The 27,328-nt window shown below is 45.3% G+C and overlaps 3 protein-coding genes across 3 annotated transcripts in view; 1 reads left to right on the forward strand and 2 right to left on the reverse strand.

Annotated features, from left to right (window-relative positions):
- The window catches only part of LOC135379205 (protein RRP5 homolog), a 31,323-nt gene extending 25,845 nt beyond the window's left edge, over positions 1 to 5,478 (reverse strand). The window contains exons 1-5 of the mRNA XM_064612449.1: positions 5,412 to 5,478; positions 3,880 to 3,992; positions 2,380 to 2,661; positions 557 to 718; positions 214 to 441 (exon numbers count right to left, since the gene is read on the reverse strand). Of these exons, the coding sequence (XP_064468519.1) occupies positions 214 to 441; positions 557 to 718; positions 2,380 to 2,661; positions 3,880 to 3,987 (780 nt within the window). The 5' untranslated portion in view covers positions 3,988 to 3,992; positions 5,412 to 5,478. The remainder of the gene's footprint in view (positions 1 to 213; positions 442 to 556; positions 719 to 2,379; positions 2,662 to 3,879; positions 3,993 to 5,411) is intronic.
- A 218-nt stretch (positions 5,479 to 5,696) lies between these two features.
- Positions 5,697 to 7,224, forward strand: LOC135396686 (enoyl-CoA hydratase domain-containing protein 3, mitochondrial-like). The gene has a single exon (XM_064627791.1). It carries the CDS (start codon positions 5,792 to 5,794, stop codon positions 6,701 to 6,703), a length of 912 nt encoding a protein of 303 aa, XP_064483861.1. The 5' UTR covers positions 5,697 to 5,791; the 3' UTR covers positions 6,704 to 7,224.
- Positions 7,225 to 14,266: 7,042 nt separating this feature from the next.
- Positions 14,267 to 27,236, reverse strand: LOC135377326 (V-type proton ATPase subunit B). Its single transcript, XM_064609677.1, has 12 exons — positions 27,041 to 27,236; positions 22,099 to 22,154; positions 21,938 to 22,036; positions 21,442 to 21,535; positions 21,291 to 21,368; positions 21,046 to 21,185; positions 20,869 to 20,973; positions 20,226 to 20,323; positions 18,496 to 18,853; positions 17,211 to 17,315; positions 17,023 to 17,152; positions 14,267 to 14,686 (listed from the first exon to the last, which is right to left on the reverse strand). Exons 1-12 carry the CDS (start codon positions 27,123 to 27,125, stop codon positions 14,526 to 14,528), a joined length of 1,509 nt encoding a protein of 502 aa, XP_064465747.1. The 5' UTR covers positions 27,126 to 27,236; the 3' UTR covers positions 14,267 to 14,525.
- Positions 27,237 to 27,328: the final 92 nt, after the last annotated feature.

Raw genomic sequence — 27,328 nt, forward strand, 5'->3', positions numbered from 1 at the left:
AGTTGCCCTCGCCAAAGTGTCTGAAGGAATGGACACTAGCTTGTTTGGCAGCAAACTCAATTACATCACTGTTTGCACCAAGGCGGTACAGTTCGCATGACTAATAGAGCCCGATTTTTTCCCCGATTTTAGCATACTGGCAGTTTTTCCACCCGAATTTGTGTGAATTTAGAACACAGGTTGATTTCCCCGATTTTCCCCCGAGGCACTCACCTGTGGCGACTGGAGTCGCTTCGGATTAACGGATAACCTGAGCGTTCGCCCCATCACAGAGAGCACCAGGCAGCGCAGCAACTGTCCGACAGCCAGCGGCTGCTCATCGTTGCACACTTTCAAGTACTTGCGAGTCTCGTCGTGCGGCAGGAAGGCCTCCAGTCCGCGTACGCCGCAGTCCATGGTGTACCCGTAATCTTCGTTGCTCACCACGACGCACTGAATGACCTGTATGTCGGCAAAGGTTGCCCCGGGTCAAACGAGCGTCTAAAAGCAGTTTGCTACAACATTTACTGCAGTCTAAAACTACAAAATGGGCTCGCAGAAAACAAAAACCGCTCACCGTTCCCGCGCATACGGCGGCAGGAACCACGCCCGAGTTGACCTTCTGCGGATCGAGCGTGAGGCTCAGACGGCCAGAGCCGAACATCTCGGGGGACACCGACAGCACTTTGCAGACGACGGGTTGGCCCACGCGAAACATGGCGCTCATTCGGACCACGGCCTTCGCCGGCATGTCAAAGAAAAAGAACAAAAATTATGTCCCGTAGTGAGCAGATCGTGCACCGTGAACACTAGACTTATTTCCTCCTTGTTTTACGAACGGTACCTAGCGGGACGAGACATTTCTCCCCCCATTTCCTGGAGTACCCGAGCCATTCGGACCTCGACTGATGAATGATGAGCGGATTAAGGAGGAATCACTTCTGCGCGAGACAATAGAGAACGTTTGTTCGCACAGCATTCAGAAACGGCGTAAAATATCGTCAAAACAGAGGTACTGGCGTGTTCTCCTTGCTTTGCCCTCGTCGATGACACATTTTGTAGAATTCCAGGGCTATCCGTCGATTTGTATTGAGCCCGAATTCGAAAAATATTTTAGTGCGCGACACTCTATCAAGATGGCAGCACAGGTTCGAGACGCGCCAAACTTTAATTTATTAAAAATTGACGGCTCAACCTTGTCCTCTAAAAAATACGTCATTGACTAGAGAAAAGCTAAGAGAACACGCCAGTACTGCTCTTATGATGATAGTTTAGAGCGTTCGTGCGTCTTGTGTGAACGAAAATCGCCCATAGATTCGTGAAGAAGCGATTCCCCCTTAACCTGTGTTTGCAGGAACGGGGACTCGGATTTCTGGGACAAAAATGCACGGAACGATTGATCCCATCGAGAGTGAAAAGGAGACACTGCAAACTCAATAGCTATACTGTGCTGAAAATATAGCGTTCAGAACCTTCAGTTACAAATCCCTCTGCAGTGGATTCCTCTTAGACGGAACTCCGAGGGAATGGAAATATTGTTCCATTTATCGGAAGTTCCATTTATGCAAAGTACGCAGATTTCATGAAATGCAACTTTATTTCAAGATAATCAACTTACACCACTGCAGGTAGCAAGGAAAAAAAAAAAAAAAAAAAGGACTAACAGCTGTTCTCTTCGCATTTTTCGATTTGTTTATAAAATATACATGCTTGGAAAAAAATTTCGTACGCATCTCGAGCGCCTACAATGAGGCTTAGCTTTCTGTTCTGTCGGGCAAACTGCGCATCCACTTCCCGCGTCCAGGTTTCCGGCATTACCTGTCGGCATCACGTGGCATCATCCACATCACCCTTCAATGCACGGCCTACTATGGCGACAGCATTGACCTTGGCAATCAAATTAGCAGACGCGAATGGTAGTCTTCCAGGCTCGGCGGCATCTCGGTACCCCCCACTTTGTTCCATTTACCCGAAGTACATAAAGCGGGTTGTTTCAATTACCCGATGATTTTTATCATTGCATATACAGTCAAACTCCTTTACAACGAAACTCAGGGGACAGCAAAAAAAATTTGCAGTAAAGGTATTTTCGTTAAAAAGGATGTCCATTATTGGACCTATAGGGCTCCAGCGGGGCCGCAAAAAAAATTGCTGTAGTGGTATTTTCGTTAAAAAGGTGTTCGCTATAAAGGAGTTTGACTGTATAGGAAACCAAGCAAGGGTGGCCCTATTGTTCCGTTTATCCGTAATTTCCGTTTAACCGAGTTTCATTTTAGTGGGAGTCCTCTGTATATTTATAATGGATCTCTGACAAATTTTAGGCCGTTCGGATATCGAGGGTGCACCGCATAGCAGAAAACTCGTCTCGAAAAACTGTGGCTTCACAACCGCGTCTCTTACCGTGTCGTCGTCTTCTACCCCATGCGCAAACTTCTGCAGCAGACCGGTGTATATCTGCGACACCTCGTTCAGGGCGACGTTGCCCACGAGACCGTACGGAAGTGACACCTTGAGTCCAAAGTCGTGAACAAGCTGTACGCAACCCAGCAGCACGACGCCCTCGGTCATAGAGTGTGCAGTGAGCGGCCTGATCACAAACGCTTCTTCTTTCGGTTCGTCTTCAACGTTGCGCCGTTCTTTGTGTCTGCGCCTTTGCTTCTTTTGTGCTACTGCTGTGCTTCCCTATAAGTATTGGAATTACAGTACTATATCATTTATTTATTTCAATATATATACCTCCAAAGGTCCCTTGAGGGACATTACTTAGTTGCACTATTATCTAGTACTATCTGTTACTATACTACCTGTCCCACTTGCAGTCGTACTATAGTATTATTATACTAACAATACTATCTGTTGCTGGTATTATCATTATAGCCTTTTGTAGTCTATGGGGCTCGCGCTGTCCAGGTTATCGCTGAAACAGCTCTACAAACAGAGTCAAACGTTGCACAGATAATACTACCAGAGATCCTGCATGGAATGGCACCTTGTTCAACTCTCCGCAGTACTTGGTTGAATTTATACAAATGTTTGTTTCCCTTCATACGAATACACGGCATTCTATGGGGACAACGTAGTGTCAAGCCGGTCATCTCTTCTTAGTGATCACAATCCAAGCAAAATTTTACACGTAGCCTTTGTGAGAACCTCGACAAAAAATGAAGAATTTTGTCGTCTGCTAGCTGGTACTGCACAGTGCTGCCACCACAACCAGTTCATAGGATAGGACTCTTGGCAAGAAGTGTAAAACCATTCCAGTAGCAACGAAAGCAGAAACACACACAAATGCGGAATGACACACAAAGCCAACCAGAAAATATTAGCTTTGTTTCACTAGGCGTCCCAGGAATACGAACGGTCACCAACAATGTACGAGCACAACCTTTGGCTGCGTTCCCTGCACTGCCCGTGCCGTTTGTAACCTTACCAAGCGTTGTTTTCCGTTTTGAGGGAAAAAAGAAAAACAAACTAGATGTAAAATTCTTCTGACAAGAGCAGTCTTCCTCCGACAACACTGAGATAAGGGCAGGCAGAAGTCATAGGACTATCATAAAGTTTGAAGGCAAAAGAAACTTTGTCTAATTTCACTGCAGCGTGAATATTTATACATCACAGTGCAGAAACCACAGCTATGCCAGTCTGCAGTACTTGCACTCCGTAACCATAAACGAAAGTTCCTGAATAGCACGTGAGGCCACAGCTCTTACACTGCAGACAAGTATGATTCGTTGTATATAATAATAATATATATATAGTAATAATGTATATATATATATATTGTATATATAATATAATGTATATATAGCAGTATATGATAATGCTACAAAATGGTGAAATCCTTGTAATAGAAAGCCTCAAAATCTAACAGTGCGTGCCATTGCAAAAAAATGTTCTTACCCCAAAAAGTGTTTCTTTCTTCTTCTTCTGTCTCTCGGAAGGATGTTCTGCCCTCCTTGAAGGACAGGGTGGCCCTCCACGTGGCAGGCACACTTCTTCCGTCGCCATGTTGCCTAAAATAACGATTTGAAATACGATGCAAAATATTCTTTCTCATAACATCAGCTAACATTTATCAACGGGAATACGCGGGCAGAGGCAATGCCATTTAAACTAAACCAAAGCCTGCTTGCCATTTGAAACGATGGGTCTATATTCGTCCCGCAATTTTTATGTTTTTTGTTTTGTTTTTAATTCTGTGTGAGCACCGCGGAGCAACTGTGGCTATGAGTGGCATACAGGCGTTGACAGATGGGGGGGTGGGGTTATATACATCCTGGGCAGACTTCAGGGGGAATTGTGTCGACATCCGTCTGGAATGTCTGCCAGAGAAAGTCCAGGGAAAACCTCAGACACCGCAGAAAAACTATCGATAAATTGGCTAGCGCTAGTTGTTTTAAATTTACAATCGACAGTATCAAAAATATAAATAAATATCGATGCTAAATCTGGAATGATTCCGGAATCATTCCAACTCCGGAGTGGCAACTCCACAACCCTGATTGGAGCCCACGTCAAAGCGATCATTCTTACAACCATGCCGCGGGAGCTGGTGTCTTTGGAACAGCCTTGGTTCCAGCCACTGTATCCAAAGAAACGAGCTGCCTTCCGCTGCCCACCAAGCCAATCGTAACAGACGACTTTGTTTGCAAGTCATGAAATTGTAATCCGTGGTCGCTGTAGCACACAACACCGGGACACCGTGTGGCAGTGTCGAAAGTAAGAGAGAGAGCCGGCAGCAAGCAAATCAGGTTTAGTCAAGATTGCATTACCGGAGGTCAATAGTTTCAAGGCGTTTGGTTCTCGGCTCACAACGTGCTCACATGTCAGGTGACAGGAAAAGGGGCAAATGACCATGTTTTGCAGAGCTAGCTGTGTATTTAAAGCTTATTTTCGCAAATACGGGTTGGTTTAATCACTGAAACACCTGCTATACTGCTTTCAATAAAACATCCTCTGGCAGAGAGGATATTTCATTGAAACTCTGACATTCATTGAAACATCTGACTACCAAAGTGCCGTTGGCTCTTCAGCGAACATGGCGTGCTGCCTTGAACAAACCGGCGACAAAAGTTAATTTTTGTGGGTTTCACACAACATACGATGTTCATCTTTCAGGTAAACTTAATGTCTTTTTTCGGTTCAATTTCTCTCGTTAAAAAAAAAAAAACAATGGTCCCGATACAGATCTACATGCCTTATGACTAACCTTCAATTTGTTTTAAAATAATACGCGCATCACACTAACGACGATCGCTCTGCAAGAATTCGCAGAAGACACGGTAAAAGCTGTTTGTGTCGTACTGCGTAACAAAGTCTTTACTTCGTCTTCTACCACCTTTCAACACCAAGCAAACTTACGTGTATTACCTGCCGGCACCGTGGCCCAATGTTTTAAAACGACATGTAACACAGACTTATAATAAACTTACAAAAGACACTAAAGATGCCAAAGACCGCTCATCGCAACACAAACCACGTGTAGTGCAACAGATTGGATTGTCTTGGATTAGATGATGATGACGATGTCGATCTTGTTGGCTATTGTTAGTAATATTCGCAAAGCCTTCCGCCAAGATTAGCCATTGAACAACCTACACATAAAGAAATTTTCGAAATCTTCGTAGTTTGCATATGCTGTGTGTTAGGAAGCAAGCTACATTTTATAAGACATTCAACACTAGCACTCGACGCTGTACGCTGTCGTTACTCACCGCTGTGAGACGCAACGATCGTATGGTGCGTGTTTGCTGGGAGAACGGTACCACGGTACGGCTGTATTTTACGTTGTTTTTGCTCGACAACTTTTGAAATGGCATTCCGAAATATCAGCGCCCTTCTCCAACAGCAATACAAGACATACCCGATCGGAAGACTAACCACTGTGCACCGGTCGAACCGAACACTACGCACTTCGAGTGCAGCTTTTAGTGGCCTCCTTCGAATACAAGACCAGGGCGGCGTTCGTCGCATCACCTTTGACAACCCTAAAAAACGAAATGTTCTGTCACTACAGATGTTACAAGAACTGGATGCCTGCTTCCAGGTATGCCTATCCGCCTCGGATCTCCGATGCGTCGTAATCGCAGGCGACGGGCCAGTGTTCAGCTCCGGACACGACCTCAAGGAACTCCACAGGGACACCGGTACTGAGATGCACAGAGACATTCTGCAACTTTGCAGCAAGGTTATGTTAACAGTACGAGACATTCCTGTTCCAGTTATAGCTCAGGTGGATGGATTAGCGGCAGCAGCTGGCTGTCAGCTGGTAGCCTCCTGCGATATAGTCTTAGCCACGGCCAACGCTAAGTTCTCCCTGCCCGGGGCGTCCTTCGGCCTCTTCTGTCACACGCCGGGCATACCTGTATCGCGTTGCGTACCGACCAAGATGTCAGCGTATATGTTGATGACCGGTATTCCGATAAGTGCTCAGGAAGCCTTGTACAGTGGTTTGGTAAGCAAAGTCGTCCCAGCGAATGAACTCCAGGAAGAGACCGAGAAGATAGTGGAAGCCATCCGGGCCAAGAGCAGGTCCGTGTTGGCTTTAGGAAAGAGATTCTACTACAGACAGGTTCAGTTGCCGATTCAGGAAGCGTACACAGCGGGAGAGGAGGTAATGTTGCATAACCTTTCGTATCGGGACACGCAAGAAGGCATTTCAGCTTTCAAGGAGAAAAGGCAGCCCAAATGGGAACATTCAGACGAGAAGATTCGGAAACAGTGATTTTTTTTTTGTTCAGAGACGAAGCTGAATGCTGGGGGATGTGATGGCAGATGAAAGTCTGTATGTAAGAATGCAAACGTGTGGTTGTTCTATGCCATCCAGCAGTGCCAAAGAATTGAATGAATGTGGGAAAGAAGTGAGATATAGGACTGTGCTTATAGCCACGGCCTCTCGATCGAGGGGCCGTGGTCTAGCAAACAGGTAGCAAGCAAGCAAGTGGTTGTCTCCTCATTCATCTTTCCGCAGGCTCAAGGACATATATGTTGCTATATCCACAGTCAATCTGGTGAGAAAGGAACTGCCGTAGCCAGGGGGGTGGTTTGGGGGTGTTTAACCCCCCCCCTCCCCCCACACACACACATTTGGGAAAGGGAAAATGGAGTGAAATCCTTCCCATGTAGAACCCCACCCAAAATATTTTTCTGGCTATGCCGTTTGTAAGGAATACAAATATTTTTGTCTACCTTTTTCATGTCTTGTTTGTGTTTGGAGAAGGCAATAAAATAGCTTGGTGTAGTGTACATGATCTGCAGGTTGCAATTTGACCCAACTAAGGACCAGGTGTGAATAGAGAACCTCACATTGAGGAGGGGTTCTTTCTCGAAGCCCCTAACCGGAGAAGGGGAAAACTAATGCTGCCGACTTTTTTTCTGCGGGGGGGGGGGGGGTTGCTAGTAGTGGTCAGAAGCTCCTACGAGCAACACCCCTGACGATTGATGTTCTGAGGCTGGAACGCTAGGCAACACAACACACAAAGGCTCAAGTGCCTAAGAACAAAAAGAGGGAATTCACTGAAAAGGTTAGCCAGCTGTAGGACTCGAACCCAGCCACCTGAGCTATGCTGAATCCTTTCTTTTCCCCCTTTTGTGTGCGTGGCTATGGGAGGGAGGTTCTGCTCAATAGGGTTTGTGGTGTGGTGAGCATAAATCCTTGTCTGCACCCCATGTTTAGAGTCCAGGTATTATTTTGTGTGTCGGAAGTAATATTAGAAAAAATATGGCGTATACGTGCTGGTCCGAGGTTTTGTTATACTTTTGTATAGCAGACGACATTTGCGACATAGTCATGATAACAGTGATGGAGATTCCAAGCACACAAAATTGATTGTTTAGCTAACGGCAGATTTTATAAAATCGAAAATACGGAAAGAAGCAACCGAATTTTAAAATTCAAGTTACCACTCCAAAGAGTTCTCTCTGCAACCTGTGGTGTCGCTGCAAGCGCAAATTGCAGAAGTGAAAACGTAAAAGGGCGCATTACGGACGGACGAGTCTGACCTTGTAATAACCTCTTCTTAGGTACGTACCTAGGGCGAAATTTTATATTAAAATACGTGAAATCCATTGAGATTAAGTAATGTCCCAAATACTTGAACTCACACTGCCTAGAAGGCTCCAAGACGTGTGTTTACCGATGTGCACGATTGAACCTTGGTGAGCGTATCACGGTTGTGCCCTGACAGATTATATGGGGCCTTCCTCTTTTCTTGCAGATGTTCATAGCATTATATTAGAGCTTAAGGGCCAATGTTGCTGAACTGAACCACACTAAACGATTCATATGTAGGGGCTACTTGTAAAGATGCCTCCTAGATACGCACGTGGCTGGTGTACCTAATCCAGGTTTGTTTTCATCCACAAAAAAAAAACAGGTATAACAGACAAAATGGCTGGAGCAAGCAGTTCCGCGGAAGAAGCCCAATTCAAAGGTTTTTCCAAATATTTCAACGCTGTGACATTTCGGGGACGTGCAAATGTAGGTTCTACAAACTTGTATCGTGTGCTACGGTATAACATGCTCATGAAAACTAACAAACAGCTTAGTGCATAGGGTTGTGGCTTATCTTATCTAGTCTTGGCACCACGGAGCAGAGCTGTGAGAAGCTCAACACAAGCAATTAAAGTGTCGGAAACGTTACCGAAACCGAAATCTAATTCAGTTATGGTCACCTATTAAATGTAACTAACCTACCGTATTTCCGACGTATAAGGCACATCCCCTTAAAATTGGCGAAAATTGAAGAAAGTTTGGTGCATAACACGCACCTTTGGATAATGCGTACCACAGTCATGCAATTTCCAGTTCCTTACTGTTGAGCAGGAACTAGGCTCCGTATCATCCTCATTGTACAGGTTGGGACAAAACTTTACGGAACACGCGAGTGGCGTACTTTTTCTTCGTACGTAAACGTTCGTGTGGTGTTTTATTCCGGGAGTTAATTTACGTAGAGGAACCGGGCAGTTTGGTGGAACATAACTAAAAATCGGACATCCCCCCCCAGTGCTTGGGGGGACAAGGCACTGAACTAACAACCAGTGTTTATTGTAGATTACATGCTTATAAAACCTCGCCCACCAATGCCCTTTGCCGTTAGTGGTGCAAAAACCTGCCCTGAGTTCACGAGTCAAAGCAGATACCTGTTACCGCAACTATCATCACTACAATCTGTCAACAACCCTAGCATCTGTCATTGATAAAGGCAAAAAGCAACCACATACGGAGCAGTCGAGAACCCTACCTCCCGGATAAAAGCCTTTCCTCTTTGCCCGAAACAATCACGGAAGGAGCGCTTATACAATTACCTCCTGCTTCCATTATTAAAAGAGCCTCCTTATATAGGCTGTAATACCGGTCAACAATATCGAGCAAAGCATTGATTCCTTTTCCTCCTTTTTTAAAAATTTCCACAGCAGCAACTGAGCTGTTAATCATAAACGGATCATTGCAATCGAGTTCTTTTAGTCTTCCTTATACGAAGGTGCTTACAAAATGCATGGAGCATGAATGTCGGCACGATTCCCCACTGAAGTCGGCCCAGGAACGCATACTAACTCGACTAAGTCGGAGGAGTATCGGTTTAAACCGTTTTAATAAGTCGTTTTAAATGAGTGCTAAAATGAATGCCAACACTGAGCCTACTATGACACAGACTCTATTGGAGTTTGATGGGTTTCAACAAAGATTTTGTTAATCATAGATGCAATAAAAAGTAATAGTTGACGGCTTTGATTACGGTGGACGCTTATGGCCACGTAGTCTTTATGGTTTTGTGTGTTCCATTAGTGCTGGTATTCTCATCCCGGTGGTGCGTATTGTACGCCAGACCTTTCTTTAAACTTTTGCCGACTTTTAGGGGTGCATGTTATACTGCGGCAAACATGGTATCCGAACTTGAACGTCAAAAACTTGAAATCCCTTCTTTGTGACGGTCCCAGTAAATGGCTGGTGTTCGTTGGGCAGTGTTACTCATCGAAACGCACAGACACAAAATTGAACCCTTTCAGGCATGACTAACACTGTTCACTATAGCTCCCTTGTACTCAAATACTGCCCAACGAGCATCATTCAAGCTGTAGTTAAGACTTACTAGCTGGGGCTAATGAAATATAGGAAGGCTGAATGGAATGCTTAAGCTTCTCAATGCCCTGTCTCCTTCCAAGGTTAGAGCCCTTCTATTTTTTTTAAATTATAAGTTATCTGAGTAAAAGGTTCAATTTTGCCTGTTTTAGTTAAATGAACCACAATACTACACAGCCTGTCCACCGCATTTACCTGAATGTATCAAGAGCAGTACTGATCAGTTGAACTGTTTCGTTGCAGATTGCCAAAGTAACGTATGCCTCTATTGCGCTACTTGGACTCTACCACTGGGCAAAGCCCAAAAAATCTGCCCCCGCCCCAGCAAAATAGATGTAGTCTACATGTAACAGCATATTCGCAGCACATCTGTACGCAATAAAAAGAAAAATTAGATGGCGCAGTTGGTGCCACAAAATGTTTTGTGGCCCGTCCAGTTCAACATGCATCGAAAGCCTCTGATCGAGCCACAGTAGTTTTCCCCTGTGGTGTATTCACAAAAACTTCCCGAGAAAGCGGCCACTGACATGCCCTTTCAAGGAGTGTCGGCACCCGTCGTTCATCCTCCTCCGCCGTTCACGATGCACCAGCGCAAATTCTCTCAACAGGCCATGGCTATTAAAGTAGCACAGCAATCATCTTTAACACCCTGTTTTCTTGCAATAAAACTGTTAAGTAGGCCAGTAAGATGCACTGTACGAAGTGATTCACACCACAGAGTCATAATTATCGCTGGAATTTAAAGTACGCCGCAAAACGCGACCGTGTGCAACGGTGGTGAAGAGCAGTACCAGCCTGTGATCTGCCTGGAACCTCCCGCTGACGCCCTAAGGAGAACACTCGCTAATTGGTCTAGAGAAACGTCTGCTACTCCGCCGTCGTCTGCTACTCTGCTGTTTGGGGTTCTGAAAAAGCCTTTCTCCTGGCTCTGCAATGATTCGGCCGCTCCTTGTATCCCCGATTCTGCGGGAGAACTGGCAAAACTGGTTGACTGCGGCAAAGGGACAAGGCACTGACCCCCACTGACCGGCGAACCAGAACGAGTTCTCCTTATAACGTCACCGGTGACGTGGCATCGTACCTTCTCATCCTCGTCATACCCGGAGTGGCGAGTTATGGGAGAACGCGCGGAGCCGCGAGTTTTTTTTTTTTTTCTGGGAAACAAATTGCGCACATCCAAATCTTTCGCGCTATTCGGTAAAAAGACACACACCCTTTCATCAGACGTCTTAATCTGAAAATTTTTTTGGATGGCCCTCTGTACTCCTTTAAAGAACTCTGAAACTGTTGCTGCCAACGTCTGCTACCTTCAATCAAGAAATGTCTGACCAAGTTCTTTTTTTTTTGTGTTGTCTAGAGCAGACCTTCAAAACGTAAGTAGGCTGTCCTCAGAGCTAACTACTCAATCGTGACCACACCGGGAGGCGCGCGTACAGCCGCAATATAATTAGGAGATGAGCATTCATTTCGAACTGAAACTTTGACTGCTACAGGTGCACAGTGATGGCCACCAACTACTTCTACAGTAGTTTAACTATAACTAACTACTTTGTGATTGAGTAGTTTAACTAGTAGTTCAACTACTTTTCAGGGAGTAGTTAAAACTACTTTTTTAACTACTGCAATGTAGTTTAACTACATCTATAACTACTTAACGTTGTCCACCAACACCAATCCCTTGTAGTGTTCTTGGACACGTAAATATGAATCACAAGCGCTAATAAACTTTGGCTCAAGCCATTGCTACGATCGTCAAATACAAAGCTTGCGGCGGGATTCTTTCTGTGCCTAGGCGATAAACTAAGTTGCAGAATTATTTCACAGCAAATGAGGCTTCACTAGACAAGCATTAAAAGTGAAGATTTAGTACACATGCACGACACAATTGCTCTGCACCTCCGTTCTCATCAAACAAGTAGCTCAAGGTAAAAGTGGGAAGCACAATCGTGCCGTAAAGCTTGCGGCAAAATCGGAAGTAGTTGGCGCCTTCAGTAACCTAACTACTGTAGTTAACTACTTAAAATAGTAGTTTAACTAGTAGTTGCCACTACATTTCTGCAAGTAGTTGATAACTACTTTTTAACTACAATCAGGTAGTTTAACTAGTAGTTTAACTACATGTAGTTAACTACTGGCCATCACTGCAGGTGCAGTGCCATTTCATATCTGCAAGCAGCCGGTTGACATTTCACAGTCAGAATAGTACTACACGTGCAGTCTCAATGCAATGTAAACTTCACTAGTTCTCGGTTGACATTTTCGTGGCCCAGCTGGCCCAAAACATGCACGTTGTGTGCGCAAAGTTTCGTTAATGTGGTAAAGACAAATTACGGTTGCCGTCCATTTTTTTAGGGTTTTCTGGAAGCACAGAATAAGTTCAAATTATCGAGCACTCCGAATTTTTAGATGTCAAACATCCACTTTGTTTCTGAAGTATTAAGAACACTCGAAATTGTAAAAAAAAATGAATAGAAAATGTACATTTGCTTTGCTGCACAAACACGGGACAATGCATCGCAGCAAATTTCTGTCAGTGTTCCTCTCGCTGTACACATTCCAAATAAATCCTCAAAATAAAAATATTTTGATTTGATTTGATTCAGAAATGTGCTGACGGCTGCAAGGATCTCCGTGATTGACGGGGGAGCATGAACATCCTCATCTGTGCCGTTGGCGCCCCGAACCTTCTGCCCGTAGCGGAGCAGTTGAGCATGCGTACATAAGCTTCCATATTTCAAGGAGCTGCACTTCTGTGCCTAGTCTGAGACTCCCTTGGTAAAGCAATCCAAATTATCTGGTCTGAAGCGCACTGCTTTGCGGTGCTTCTGGCTTTTTGGAGAGTGTAGGTCCTCAATCGAAGCAAGCTCTGGACAAAATGTGTGCGAAAAATCAAGCTGTACCTTTAAGAAACCGTCCGAAATACTGGAAGTGGAAGTACATTGGTTGCAGGGGTGGGCAGCAATAGTAATAATTCATATTATTTTATATCATATATATTTATATATATATATATATATATCATATATTTATATTATATTCATATTAATACATATATAATAGGGAGAGAATATAGTTCACACTCAATTTTGGTACAATTCAAGGACCTTTTAAAACAGTTTACACCCAGGACTTCAATATTTATACGCTTCAGGTATCGGACATCAGAATACAAGGGCACTGTGCTGTGGCGATCCATTCACAAATGTGATTCAGAACTCCTGAATGTTCCTAGATGATAGGATGGAAAGAAAGGCTAATGAATACAATGGACAGCACCATTCGTTTTTCGCACTTCTGGTATCCACTACTGATTTCTATTGCACTGACTGCTAACAGATGTTTTGAGACTACAGTTCTGTCTCTGGATAAGTAGAATTTGCACTGCAGATCCTCGTGGATAAGAAAGACGCAAAATAGGACTGGAAAATTGGCAGGGTTTTCCCAAACTTCAAAACAACATTTCTGAATTCCAGAGCACAGAGGGCCTTCCAAAAAATTTGCAGATTAAGACGTCCGATGGAAGTGTGTGCGCCATTTTACCGAATGGCACTAAAGGTTTTGATGTGTGCAATTTGTTTCCCAGAAAAAAAAAAAAACGCGCATAAATATGGGTCCACGCCTTCACCCTTAACTTGCCACTCCGGGTATTACGAGGACAAGGTATAATGCCACGTCACCGATGACGTTATAAAGAGAACTCGTTCTGGTTCGCCGGTCAGTGGGGGTCAGCGCCTTGTCCCTTTGCCACCATAAGCCAGTTTTGCCAGTTCTCCCGGAGAATTGGGGATAGGAGGAGCGGCCGAATCATTATCGAGCCAGGAGAAAGGCTTTTTCAGAACCCCGAACAGCCGAGTAGCAGACGAAAGATGAGCAGCAGACATTTCTCTAGACCAATCAGCGAGCGTTCTCCTTATAGCGTCAGCGCGAGGTTCCGGGCAGATCACAGGCTGGTACTGCTTTTCACCGCCGCTGCGCACAGTCGCTTTTTGTGGCGCACTTTAAATCCAATTTCCGCGATAATGAGGACTCTCTGGTGTGAACTACTTCGCATGGTGCATCTTACTGGCCTACTTAACAGTTTTATAGGAAGAAAACTGGGTATTAAAAAATGACTGCTGTGCAACTTTAAAGGTTTCAACGACCAGTGGGAACCCCGAATACAGCACCCATTGTTCGTACCTACCCCAAAAAAAATACACTCACAAATACTTCACATGCACACTTTAATGCCATGAGGGACAGAAGAACACCAGAATAATAACTCAAATGACCAGAATAAAACCAGCCTATGCCGGCAGATCTAGAAGCCGTGAATAACTTTACAGGCATGCAGCTTGGCTCAGACACTGCTAACGGCTCTTCCCTCGGACATTGCACCAGGACGAGACACACAATTAATATTTAAGGTACGGCCTCTGGAATGCTAGGACAGCTTGAAAGACAACAATTCCAAGCCCAGGGGCTATCACTGCTTGGCGGCTGCGTCCGCTCCCTGCCTTCCATCACGCGGGTAGAACTCTGCCAGCAACGACTGCGGGATACGTTTGAGCATTTCCTTGGGGAAGATGCGGAGCAGCTGCCAGCCGATGTCCAATGACTCAAATATGGTACGGTTTTCGTAGCTTCCTGCAAAGAAGAGCAACGACGTTGAAGGGAAATCCCGGACCACTCGGATGAAGTTTTAAAGGGACGGAAACCCATCTAGCAAACCGATACCACACTATGCTCGGCATCGGCTATCCACAATCTACTTGGCTATTTGTTTTTGTCCGAAAAGTGCTTAGATATTAAATTTTAAAAATCAGCGCTGCTTCCGCAGCTGCGGAGACCCCGGCAGCGTCGTGACCTCATTCCCTAACTGGAGGAGTAAGACGGAGGCCAGACGCCCCCCATTGGTTCTTAGGGAGAGACATTTTCTCGTTTTATCCAGGGAGGGAATTCCGGCACGCGCTCAATATCCAGCGCCTCCCTCTTGCGCGTGGGACTTTAGATACTGTGGTCAGTGGTCCACGAGGAACAAAACGACACTATGGTTTGGAAATGGACTGGAACGGATGCGACCAACCCCTTAAAGGGACTATCGCATCCGTCCCGCTGGATTCCGAAACTGTAAGGCTTTTTTACTCCGCGTTCATCACTGATAACGCCGAAAACCCGACGCGAATTGGCAGCGTTGTTCCTGTGTAGTTTGATATAAAACTTGGCAAGAGCAGACGACGCATTCCTGGATTCCCTCTCTGGAAACGTCACACGGACGAGGCCAATCACTGCGCGCCCTTTGACATACTTTGATACCAATCACGCAGCGGCTGGAGGGACCTTGGTAGCCTTGGCAACCGACCGACAGGCGGGCGGGCGAGGCGGAATGCTGGGGGACGGCGTCTTCTCTGTTACCGGCTCGTGGAATGTTGTTTCTGGTTAACGTTGAACGTGTTCGTACAGCCAGGAGCGCAACGCCGTGTTTCACGTAACATGGTTACGTCTGCACTCATACTGGTAAGCAAAAGTCAGCGTATTTACCGAGGACTTTTCACTCAGTATATTGTGATGCGAACGACAAGCAGACGATCTCGGAGACAATCGCCTGCGCTGCGCTCCAATTCGTGCGCCTGGCTTACGTCATCATCGTCGTGGCTGCAGATGGAACGCGGATCTTTAAAACTCGTTTACTTAATATGTAAGCTGTTTTCAGAAGAGAAATTTGGCAAAGTTGACTCTGAAGTGGTGAAGAACATTACCCTTTCGATATCGTACATACGTTCCCGGATGCGATAGTCCCTTTAAGGAGAGAAGGTGGTGGAAAGCAAAGGGTTCTTATAGGGGCACTAAAGTGCAAAATTTGTCCGTTTTCCCTCCGGAGAAACGCGACAGTGCGGAGGGACCTCAGACTGGTCTTCCCAAGCGATTTCAGACACGACGCGAGAAATCATTTGCGGAGATCAACGAGGGGCCGCATTGTCGGTCTTCTCGAGAAGGAAGGAAAGTTTCTTTCGCTCATAAATCAAGAGCGACGGATTATGTCGTTCCTTTTGCGTTAGTAATGGCATCTCTCATTCCACAAGTAGAAATTTTTACACTTTAGTGCCCGTTTAAGGAGGCAATACTTTACATTCGTGTCGTTTACATTCGGAAGCTGACAAACATAAGCACGTGGCCACTACTAGCCTCTAAAGGTGGCAGAGTAGTCCTGAAAAAGTGTTAAGCCTTCCTTGCCATTCAATTTGCCGTGCCACAGGGCTATTACGTGCACCTGTTTCACGTTTAGCAAACGTGCCTCTCGGAGTTAACTTCACAGCAACAGTGACTCCTACAGAGGTACCGTCAGGGACACTTCTAACTTTCTACTTATTTCCGTGGCCGCGCTCCGATAAGCGCCACGCTAGCGGCCAAGGTCGCAAATAAAAAGTGGACTCGTCCAGGGGTGGCCGGGTGCCGACAAGGTATCGCATTGCCGCACGAAGGCGTTGGAAGGACCGAGTAAAAAACAATAAAGTAAAACGTAACAAGGGATAGCAGACGCGATAACAAAGCGCAATCATCTTGCTCCTTACAAAACAGGGCACGGCAAGTGACAACAGATTAAGATAGTGATATAATTCCCTCTCACCCCGTCTGCTTTCCTTTTGTTAAGTTTTTCTTTATTGTCTTTACACGTTCTTTCCAACACCTTCGTGCGGAAATGCGATACCTCGTCGGCACCCGGCCACCCCCGGACGAGTCCACTTTTTGTTTGCGACCTTGCCCGCTAGCGTGGCGCTTATCTGAGCGAGACCACGGAAACGAGTAGAAAGTTAGAAGTGTCCCTGACAGTACATAGGAGACAGCATTTTCTGATTCTTCACGATTTACAGAAACCCTGGATCCTTCTTCTTGTGTACCAGGGATGTCCGATAAAATCGCCTCCAGAATCTACAGGAAAGTCTGTAGATTCGGGCCAAGGCGAACTTGCCCGCACTACTCACCTTGTGCGATGAAGTTCTTCTCAAACTTGCCCAAGAACTCCAGGTAGAGCAAATCTTCAGGACTCAGAGCCTCTTCACCCACCACAGCCTTCATGCCTTGCACATCTTTTCCGATGGCATAGCAAGCATACTGAAACGTGGCGTCGTATATACGTGACATCACACGCCCTACACGCGCGCATACTCACCAGCTGGTTGGAAACGTCCGCGTGGTCCTTGCGAGTCATGCCTTCTCCGATGGCAGACTTCATCAATCGGGACAGCGATGGCAGCACGTTGATTGGTGGGTACACCTGCGGATGAATTATAGGTCAAACATGCATAGGGCCTGACTTTTTAGGGTTAAACCCGTATCCACCCGATATTTACCCCCCGAACGAAATCTGTAAAATTCGGGTTTAACCCGAATCTACCCGAAAACATCCGGGTCGCGTGGCACACTCATAAGCGTGCATTAAAATAAAGTTTGATAACATTGCTAAACATTAGTTCCACGTTAAGACAAATTTTTATTAAACAATAAAAAATCACCCGAATACACCCGAATTCCTGACGACAGAATATGCCGTAACAGGATTTAACCCGAATACACCCGAATTTTCCAATGAAAAATATCACCCGATATTTACCCCCCGAATTTGGCCAAAAATAAAACCCGAAAAAGTCAGGCCGTAAACATGCAGTGTCACGTTCGAAACAAAACTTTGTCGTTTCGTTGCCTCCTGCGATGTGTCACCGTTTCTGCTTTAACTTCGGTGGGAAAAACGCGAAGGGAGCTCAAGAGTTTTAAGAGTTGGATTTCACACAAAAATGGTCGATCATGGCTTCACGCGGACGAGTTTCTACGAGGTCCCGCAAGAGGTCATCATCTTTAGCAGTGATGGCCACGAACAACTTCTACAGTAGTTTAACTATAACTACTTTGCGATGGAGTAGTTTAACTAGTAGTTCAACTACTTTTCAGGGGAGGCAGTTAAAACTACTTCTTTAACTACTGCAATGAATTTTAACTACATTTATAACTACTTAACGTTACTGTCCATCAACACCAATCCCATTCTATAGTGTTCTTGGACACCTCAATATGAATCACAAGCAGGGATAAAAGTGAAGGTTTAGTACACATGCACGGCACAATCGCTCTGCACCTCCGTTCTCATCAAACAAGCAGCTCAAGGTAAAAGTCGGAAGCACAATCGTGCAGTAAAGCTTGCGGCAAAATCGGAAGTAGTTGGCGCCTGCAGTGACCTAACTATTGTAGTTAACTACTCGAAATAGTAATTTAAATAGTAGTTACCAACTACTTGCAGAAATGTAGTGGCAACTACTTTTTAACTACAATTAGGTAGTTTAACTACATGTAGTTAACTAAGCAAGTACACACTGGAGGAAGCCAAGAATCTGCAAGGTATCTCTAGACAGCCTGCAAACATTTTGTCCGCATCATTGCGCCTTTACTATCAAACCCCGTACCTGTCTGTTGTGGAGCTGACGGTCAACGTAGACCTGACCTTCCGTGATGTACCCCGTCAAATCGGGAATGGGGTGGGTGATGTCGTCGTTTGGCATGGTCAAGATTGGAATCTGTGTGATGGAGCCGTTGCGACCCTCCACTCGCCCAGCTCTTTCGTAGATGGTGGCCAAGTCCGTGTACATGTAACCGGGGAAACCACGGCGACCGGGCACCTCTTCTCGGGCAGCGGACACCTCTCGGAGAGCCTCAGCGTACGAGGACATGTCCGTGAGGATCACCAGCACGTGCTTCTCGCACTGGTAGGCCAGGAATTCCGCCGTCGTCAGTGCCAGTCGTGGCGTGATGATGCGTTCAATGCTATGTGAGAAAAAGCACTAGTGGAGTGCAACTATTGCAGTTTCAGCCATGTGGTTCTCTCTTAGTGGTAGGCAGGTGTCACAGCTGTAGAGGCAAACCATCACTGGTAGCCGCGGGAAGCTGGCCGAATCAGACGACATTGCGACTTTATACGTGCACGCTCTAGTGCTAGCCCTAGAGCCCTAGAAAAACAAGTCTCAGAGTACCGCCAGCCTTTTCCCTTGCCGCCACGATCGTTATTGGCCGAATCCACCCACGTGACCGTGATCCACCATTCCACCCTTCCATTTATTTATTCATTTGGTTAGCTCTTGCACATGTAATGCTCCCACAGATCACTAGCCCTGTTGATTAAAATACATACTACAGTCTGACGTCTGTGTCTTTAAATCAAATTATTGTATAACTGGGGGGTATATGTTTATTAAGAAAAAAAGAAAAAAGAAAGAAAGGAATTAGATTGTCCCTGCCTAGGAGGTCCTTTTTTGCTTTGAAATTGGTTATGCCCGTATATCTGTACGCACAATAGTTTATGCACTGTCCAGGATTGTCTGGCACAGGTAATCTTGTCTGAAACTTGTTTTTCCAGTGCTCTAGTTCGCCTCGCGGGCAATGGCCTCCGACGACCGTCTTGGTAAGGAAGAATATCCGAGCCAGATACGGTTACTCGGTATAAGCTGCTTCGTTTCGCACTTAACGAGTTCTGGTAACTTGCGCGCCTTGCTGGTATCGGACAAGAAAAGGACTACATTGATGGGAATGAGAAGTTCGTGGGGAACAAATGAAACATTCACATTTCAAACTGAGATGCGGCTGGTTACCCGGCGGGCTTAAGTCGAAAAATTCAGACCCTGCATATCGGGCTTATGCTGACAACGTGCCATACAGACAATATTTGTTAATTACATACGCCCAAGTCATAGTTACAGATCGTTGAAGATTCCAATTACGCTATGTAATTGTGAAAGCACTTAGAAAATCAGATTGCTCGTGTATGTTGTACTTTCTTTGGGAGAACCACTACATTCCTTATTAATATTATTTATTAATATTTATTAGTATTAATAATTCCTTTACATCGCCGAGCAAGCATGATCACAAGCAATGCCTCAACGTTCAGGCTGCGGATTAATTTTTGCCCGTCAGAGGGTTCTTTAATGTGGGACACATTTAATATTCCTCATAGAGGACAAGGTACAGGAGCACGTTGTACCAATATACCACCAAGTTGCTGATATCCTGGGCCACATATGAACCCCCAATCGGAGAACTATTCAGTCTTCCTAAACGCAACGACATTCAGAATATTGGGAAGACACCGCCCGCAACATCACCCGAAGCAAAGTTAACGCCGGTGCAGAAAATAACTCACGTGGGGTCATTTGCCAAATTGAGGAAGAGGCAGACGTTCTCCATAGACCCGTTCTCTTCGAAGTCTTGCTTGAAAAACCGAGCAGTTTCCATGTTCACCTGGAACACGCTATTATTACCTAACCTCCTAACAACACTCCCTTCTTGACAAGAGGCATTGACATAGCCAGATGATGATGATGATGATGATGATGATCTTGGGACTGTTCCCAAGGTGTACTGATACTAGGGTTGCCAGCTTTGTCTTCACCACTTACAGAGCATGGGAGGGGGGGGGGAGTTATTGTGAACAAAAAATTTGCATTGAGCTTCAGCCTTTACATAATGTAGCCTGGCATCCTTAGAGTTAGAAAATAGTTTAGAGCTGAATGGACAGAATGCTACTAGCTAATTCAAAGTTTAGCTCAAGTACATTTCTGTTGCTATCACTAACTCAATGTGTGTGTGCAGACACAAAAGTAAACAATATATAGAATATATATAGATATTCTATATATTTTTTTACTTTTGTTCCATTTGTTTCCGAGTAACATGCATCTGGATGCAGTTTTCACCCAGACGGTGAACACAAAATGAATTTCCTAACTGTACTAGTGCAATCCAAACAGGTGGCAACCCCGCTCAACACTATATAAACAACTTACTCCCATAGCAGCAAAGACAATAGCGAAGTTGTCTTCACCAGAGTCAACTACGCTCTTTCCCGGCTGCTTGACCAAGCCACCTTGCCGACAAATCTGTGCAGCAATCTGCAAGAGCAAACCAGTATAGCGATGTATACAATGCACAGTAGAGGAAATTATCGCCGATTGGTGACTCACTTCGTTGTGCGGCAGACCAGCTGCCGAGAAAATTGGAATCTTCTGACCTCGAGCAATACTGTTCATCACGTCAATGGCAGAGATGCCTGTCTGGATCATCTCTTTCGGGTAGATACGGGACCACGGATTGATGGGCATACCTGAATAGTTTTCAAGCGGGGGGAAAATTAAAAATTTCTTTCGCGTGACCATCCTATCAATCAAGTACTTTCTGCTTTGACGCTGACGGCCTTGACCGTAATTACCTTGAATGTCTAAGAAATCCTCGGCTAAAACAGGTGGACCCTTGTCTATAGGCTTTCCAGAACCATTGAAAACTCGCCCTGCGATAAAGATAAGACACGTATTGGCTTTGCTCGGTGCTAAACATGCCAAAGCAATCCAATAGACAGTTACCCAACATATCCTCAGACACTGGAATCCGTAGAATGTCACCCGTAAATTCGCATACTGTGTTCTTGGCGTCAATGCCAGACGTGCCTTCAAAAACCTGCAATCAAACAACCATTTCTGATTAAAAGAAACCCGTGGCCATGAAGAACGTATAGACGTGAACAGATAGAGGAGAACAGGAGAGTCGGTGATTTCGATTTATCTGGTGCAAGGATAACAAAGAATAGGAAGGAATCGGGGTAAACTCCCACAGGAAAGCGTCAGAGCCAGTTGTAGGATCAACCTCCACATCGCTCTTCGTTGGTGGCAGCATGTGTAGCAATTTCATGCATTGCATTCGCATTATCACGGAGGTCTTAGGGGACATATCTTTTGTGCTTGCACGTAAACAAGTCTCGGGACAACAGTTTTTGCCGCCCGTCCCAGCTAAAAAAAACGAGCAACGGGTTCTTGCACACACTTGCAAGGAATATATACTCGAAAAAAACCAAGCACACACCTGAACCACAGCCTTCGCTCCGCTAACTTCCAAAACCTGTCCGGTGCGGGCTGTGCCATCAGACAGAACCAGCTGTACAATCTCCGCATATTTTGGGAACTGAAACAGCAAGCACAAGTCACACAACACCCCGTGGCAGCCAGTTTCCACTCCATGCTCACCTTGACTTCATCCAAGATCACCAGGGGGCCATTTACTCCGCAGACTGTCTTGTAAACTGAAATGACAGATCTCTGATGTGGCAGGTATATATATTTTTTTTCTTTTCAGTTGCCATCAGGGATGGCAGCAGCCCCGGATAAAAAGCTACTGTCGTGTAGCCCGAAAACAACCCCGGGCTGCAAGGTACAGGGCAGGGGCAGCACCCAATAAAAAGACATTTACTTACAAACCTACACTGAATTACACGCATAAACAAATACATTATGTAGTACTACCTGAAAGTTAACACACACAAAACAGCATCTCTCATAGATGTACGTATGTTTTTAAAAGTGTTTTACAATGACAAGACAAAACATAATTGCATTATCCTATGTTTTGGATGCAATTCATGTGCAACACTTTCCTACTAATTCCACCAAGTTCTCAAAAAAGTAACTAATTATTCATTATTATGTGAATGAACGAAACAAAAAATTATTGATTGATTGATTGATTGAATAACACAGAAAGCTGACAGTGGAGCGTGTGTGATCCGTAAGATATCCCAATACACTAAACTATCCAGGTTTCTCTAGAACAAGTGTGAAAGACTACAGTCAAAATTCGTTAACATGACCACGGCCATTCCCGCGAATTTTGGTGATTAAGTCCGAAATGTCACGTTAACGAATACCACGCGTTACCAGATGCCAGTGAGCTTCGTTCGTTTGCACTTCTGAGACACGATCGATGAATGCCGTACGACTGCAGCAGGTCACAATGACCATATGACACTGCTCTTTTAAGCATGTCAGATAGGGGCATCATGAGTCACCTCGAAAGCGGGTCCTGTGTTTTGGCTGTTATAGGTCAGCACCGGTTCAGTGACCAACGGTCATAGCAACGAGGATAAAGTACGTGTGGGCGCCTCTAGATGTGCAGAAAAATAGTGGGGTGATCGAGCAAAAATGTATTCCGATCAAAAGCAGACGACACTACTGGAGTGCAAAATCCTCCTGTGGAGTCTTTCGCCCAAAGCCACTGAATCTGTTGAAAGCCGTGCTGTTCGCTTCATTGCCAGTGATCACTCCTCCTATACTAGCGTCACAAGTCTGAAATCCGTTTTTTGGGGTTTCAACCCCGCCGAACTATGCAAACTCTTACTTTGTTTCATAATCTTTACCACTCTCCTACACCGCTCACGTCGTACATCTGTCCGGCGCGTCACACCATTTTTCTGCCTCACTTTGTCACTTTTTGTGCCACGCTTTTGTCTCAAGCAAATTATTCACTCTTTCTACCCGTGCACCGTCAAATTATGGAATTCCTTGCCAGAACCTGTTGTATCCATCCGGGATCATTCATCCTTCAAATCCGCAGCACTGTCTCACCCTAACAAACACAGCGCACATGAAAGTCACTGAAAAGGTTAGCCAGCTGTAAGGATCGAACCCACATCTTCTGGATTGCCGGTCCAGGGCTCTACCAATTGAGCTAAGCTAACACGCCTCTCCAGCGACTTTCGGGGTGCGTCATCTGAAGGGACGACAAACCAGCCACTCACTCTCACTCACCCTCCTTTCACTCTTACATTTTTGCTCACTCATACACACATTCATACGACGGAAATCGACGCAAGCGGCACCTGTTGAACAAGAGATAAACTGATGTTCTGAGGCTGGAACAACATAGAAGGGACAGAGCTTTGTTTGTATCTGTCCCTCCTATGTTGTTCCAGCCTCAGAACATCAGTTTATCTCTTGTACAGCGCACATGATTTTGTTTTCATATTCGCTTCCTCGTGTTAAACTTCACTTCTACTCGCATTTAGTGTTCTCCTCTCAGCTACGTGCAGTGTATTGTGATCGCAATTGCTTTTGTTGTTCTCTCTTTCTGAGCCCGTCCGATGCACCTTGGGTTTCGACAATAAATAACACATCCTTGGAGACAGACCGTGTAGACGCACAAAATTTCTCTATCACCAATACAAAATTAATCATTTTACTATCACCGCACTAATAACTGAATTACCCGCTGGAATTAATCAAATCTGAATGACTACGGCATGAACTGCTTTTTAAGGTTTTAGTCCTGGGACCCTGTGAGATCCCAAAACATTGAATTCATTTTTCGTCTCAAGCATGTGGAGATTGGGAAAAAGAAGCAGTGTGTTAACATGCTCTTCCCCATTGACGCCTCGTACCATACCTGGGTAAATTACTTCTAAAATGCAATTAAACTACATTACTCATTACTCCAGTTAGAATTTGATTAAATTACATTACTCTAAAAGCGATAAAACCCCCGTGCCGGGGAACAAGTCAACAGACGACACAACACACAAGCACAGTGCCTGTGTCTGTGCCTGTGTGTTGTGTCGTCTGTTGACTTGTTCCCCGGCACGGGGGTTTTATCGCTTTTAAAGTATGCTGTACCGAACAGCCCAATTTTTAACCATTTACATTACTCATTACTGCAACTGAAATGTAATGAAATTACATCACAGTTACTACGAAAAAGTAATGACATTACAAAGTCATTACTTTGCCATTATTGGCACACATGTTCCCGAGTTTCGTGGAAGCCACGAGGGACAAAAAAACGCAAAAGTTGACGAAACTTGCCTTCCCCGAAATTCGGGGAAGTGTATGCTGGCAATGTAACAACAGTTAGCTCGTACTCTTCCATTTGTCTCTTCTACGTGTCGGGCTAGTGTACCACGTGTGACGTATCGTTCCACAACGTAGAGACGAAGATGACACAAGGTATCGCGACGCGGGAAGATTCTCTGGAGGATGGGGCCCGCAAACAATGGTTCTCCGAGGCTACAAAACGTTCACCTGAAGAACGTTTGTTTGTGGGTGCCCTAACTAAGGCAACTGACATTCCCCGTGCCGATTGAGGGCGTCACCGTTCATCGTGGGCGTTGGAATTCTTTTAACTCGCCGGTCCCCAACTATCTTTCTGCAAAGTGCAAACACAGAACACACCCGATTCTTTTGCAAAAAGTAACGAGTACCGTAATTTCACGCGTATAAGCCGCACCGCAGATAAGCCGCAGGACGCGTTTTTTGGGACGTTTTGAAAATTTTCTGGCAGATAGGCCGCACCTGCAGATAAGCCGCGGGCAATACGAGACGACTGATTTGTGCGACAAAGGAGACCATAGAGAAGGCCATAAACCCTGTGGTCCATACTTCGGGATCGGTACAGTGTACAACAGAGGAGGTCAGTTCTGGAGTTCTACCAAGATAGTTTTGTGCCCTTGTGGGGGGTTTTTCGTGGACTGATGGGTCAGTGATCTTCCAGGAAGATAAATCTACTCGAATGTGGACCCGTCCCTGTTACGCACTGTTCGTGCATCTGCAGGGCAGTGCTGTTCCAGAGGCACTGTCGGCCCTTTCGTTAAAATCGGCATATGGGGAAAATACCAGGAAAAAATAGTCATCAGATAAGCCGCACCGGTGGATAAGCCGCAGGGCGCCCGTGAGAAAAAAAAATCGCGCATAAGCCGCGGCTAATACGCGTGAAAATACGGTAATGTTATTAAAATTACTGCCCAAATGTAATTAAATTACATTCCAAATTACATAATGTAAAAAGTAATACATTACATTACAAATTATCAGGAAAAGTAATTCATTACAGCAATGACATTACTACCCAGGTATGCCTCGTACTGATGCGTACCGATCCTGCAGCTACAGATAACAGATTGTAGCACATTCCCGTGACCACTATCTGCACGAAGGATCACTACGACGAAAGTTGACTGCCTAACAGAATACGTAAATCACACGGCAGGAAGCCTTATGGTTGTACACAGAAGTATACATGTCACAATGGCTAGCTTGACATTGCAGCATGCACAAAGTGCACAAACATGGGCGAACCACGACGTGCAGTCAATGCATTCGGGGATCGAGGACAGATGCGTGGCTTACGGGTTCAGTGAAATTCCCCCGTCTTAATTCCAATTTAAAAACAATGAAAACCCACAGAGCTAGGGTAAGACGAAAGGAAAAGCACAAAACAGAACATGACAGAGCATGTTCAGTAGATGCCGTGCCTGGTACTTGTGTCGTATGTATGTGCGAGGGAATGAGTGTCCCGTCAGTCAAACAGAGGCCCCCCCCCCAGGCAAGTCGTCCGAAAATTGATGGCGGCATAGTCGAATTGGCCACCAACCAGTAATAGAGAGATACCTGGTTCAAACCCTGTCAGGCTTTTTTGATGACTGCCATATTTCACAAGACAGAGCACAGGACAGACAGAAAAAAAAGAAGAAAAAAAAAGAAGAAAGTAGTTCAGTGCTCTGACTTGTGTTTATCATTTCGTGTTACCCTAGCACTGAGGGTTTTTATTAGTTTTTAGAAAGTACTACCAAACCGCCCAATTTTTAACTATCCAGATTTAACTTATTTACCAGAGCCGAATAAAAAAAAAGAAAAAAAAGGCTGGGGTGTAAATGCGCTGGGGGTGTGATAATGCGGCTCAATCGGGTCACACAATCCCCACTTAAAATTTCCACGAAGACGACAGGACCGACGGGTCTGCTCGGGAGTGACCGGCGGAAAGCAGGCACATGACTCGGTCACATGATTTCCACGCAATGGTGCATTCGTGCTGTAATACCAAGAATCTAATATATTATTACACTCCCGACCTTACATTCCCAGCATATACCCTATACGCTGCCGTATCAATATCAGCAGACTGTATATTCCCCCCATAATAAGTGAAAATCCATGGATTCCGTGGTAGCGCTAATCCGAAAAACACGGGCGAGTCCTTCGTGCGCTTCGAGGTGGGAAACTTCTTTTTACAAATCGAAGTATACGCAACAGGGTAAGATCAGGTGTGGTTACAGCAGAAATACTGGGCCATCCTTTCGGGGAACGCAAACAAGGAACATATGAATGCCTGTCACATTCACACGATCGCTTACAAAGCTCTTACCAAGACGAGGTTGTGAGATGTAATCCCTGGACACTGCAAGGGCGTGCTCTTTACTGGCGGCAACTTTCGCGTTGCTATCAGGCATCTTTAGCTAGGGTAAATGGACGTGAATCGAAGTAAATCACCCCTTTACAGATACCACAACCCACAACTGCACCACTTTTCCCTTGCAGAAGCAATCTATACTCTCGACCGCAGGATGTCTTCACCGACCGCAATTGCAGCGCACTCTACATCCTCAGTTTCTAAGCCAAATCCAGACGTGCCAAGTCGTAGCCGTTTTAAACC

Source organism: Ornithodoros turicata, chromosome 1 (genome assembly GCF_037126465.1).
Source record: "Ornithodoros turicata isolate Travis chromosome 1, ASM3712646v1, whole genome shotgun sequence".
NCBI classification, from domain to species: Eukaryota; Metazoa; Arthropoda; class Arachnida; order Ixodida; family Argasidae; genus Ornithodoros; species Ornithodoros turicata.

What these genes read in the sequence shown, in the direction of transcription:
- LOC135396686 (XM_064627791.1), top strand. Translation starts at nt 5,792, where the DNA reads ATGGCATTCCGAAATATCAGCGCCCTTCTCCAACAGCAATACAAGACA.
- LOC135377326 (XM_064609677.1), bottom strand. Translation starts at nt 27,125, where the DNA reads ATGCCTGATAGCAACGCGAAAGTTGCCGCCAGTAAAGAGCACGCCCTT. An exon ending in GTCAGCTCCACAACAGACAG is followed by an intron (nt 17,316 to 18,495) that starts GTACGGGGTTTG and finishes ATTCATCCGCAG; the next exon opens with GTGTACCCACCAATCAACGT. An exon ending in CGGACGTTTCCAACCAGCTG is followed by an intron (nt 17,153 to 17,210) that starts GTGAGTATGCGC and finishes GCCACGTTTCAG; the next exon opens with TATGCTTGCTATGCCATCGG.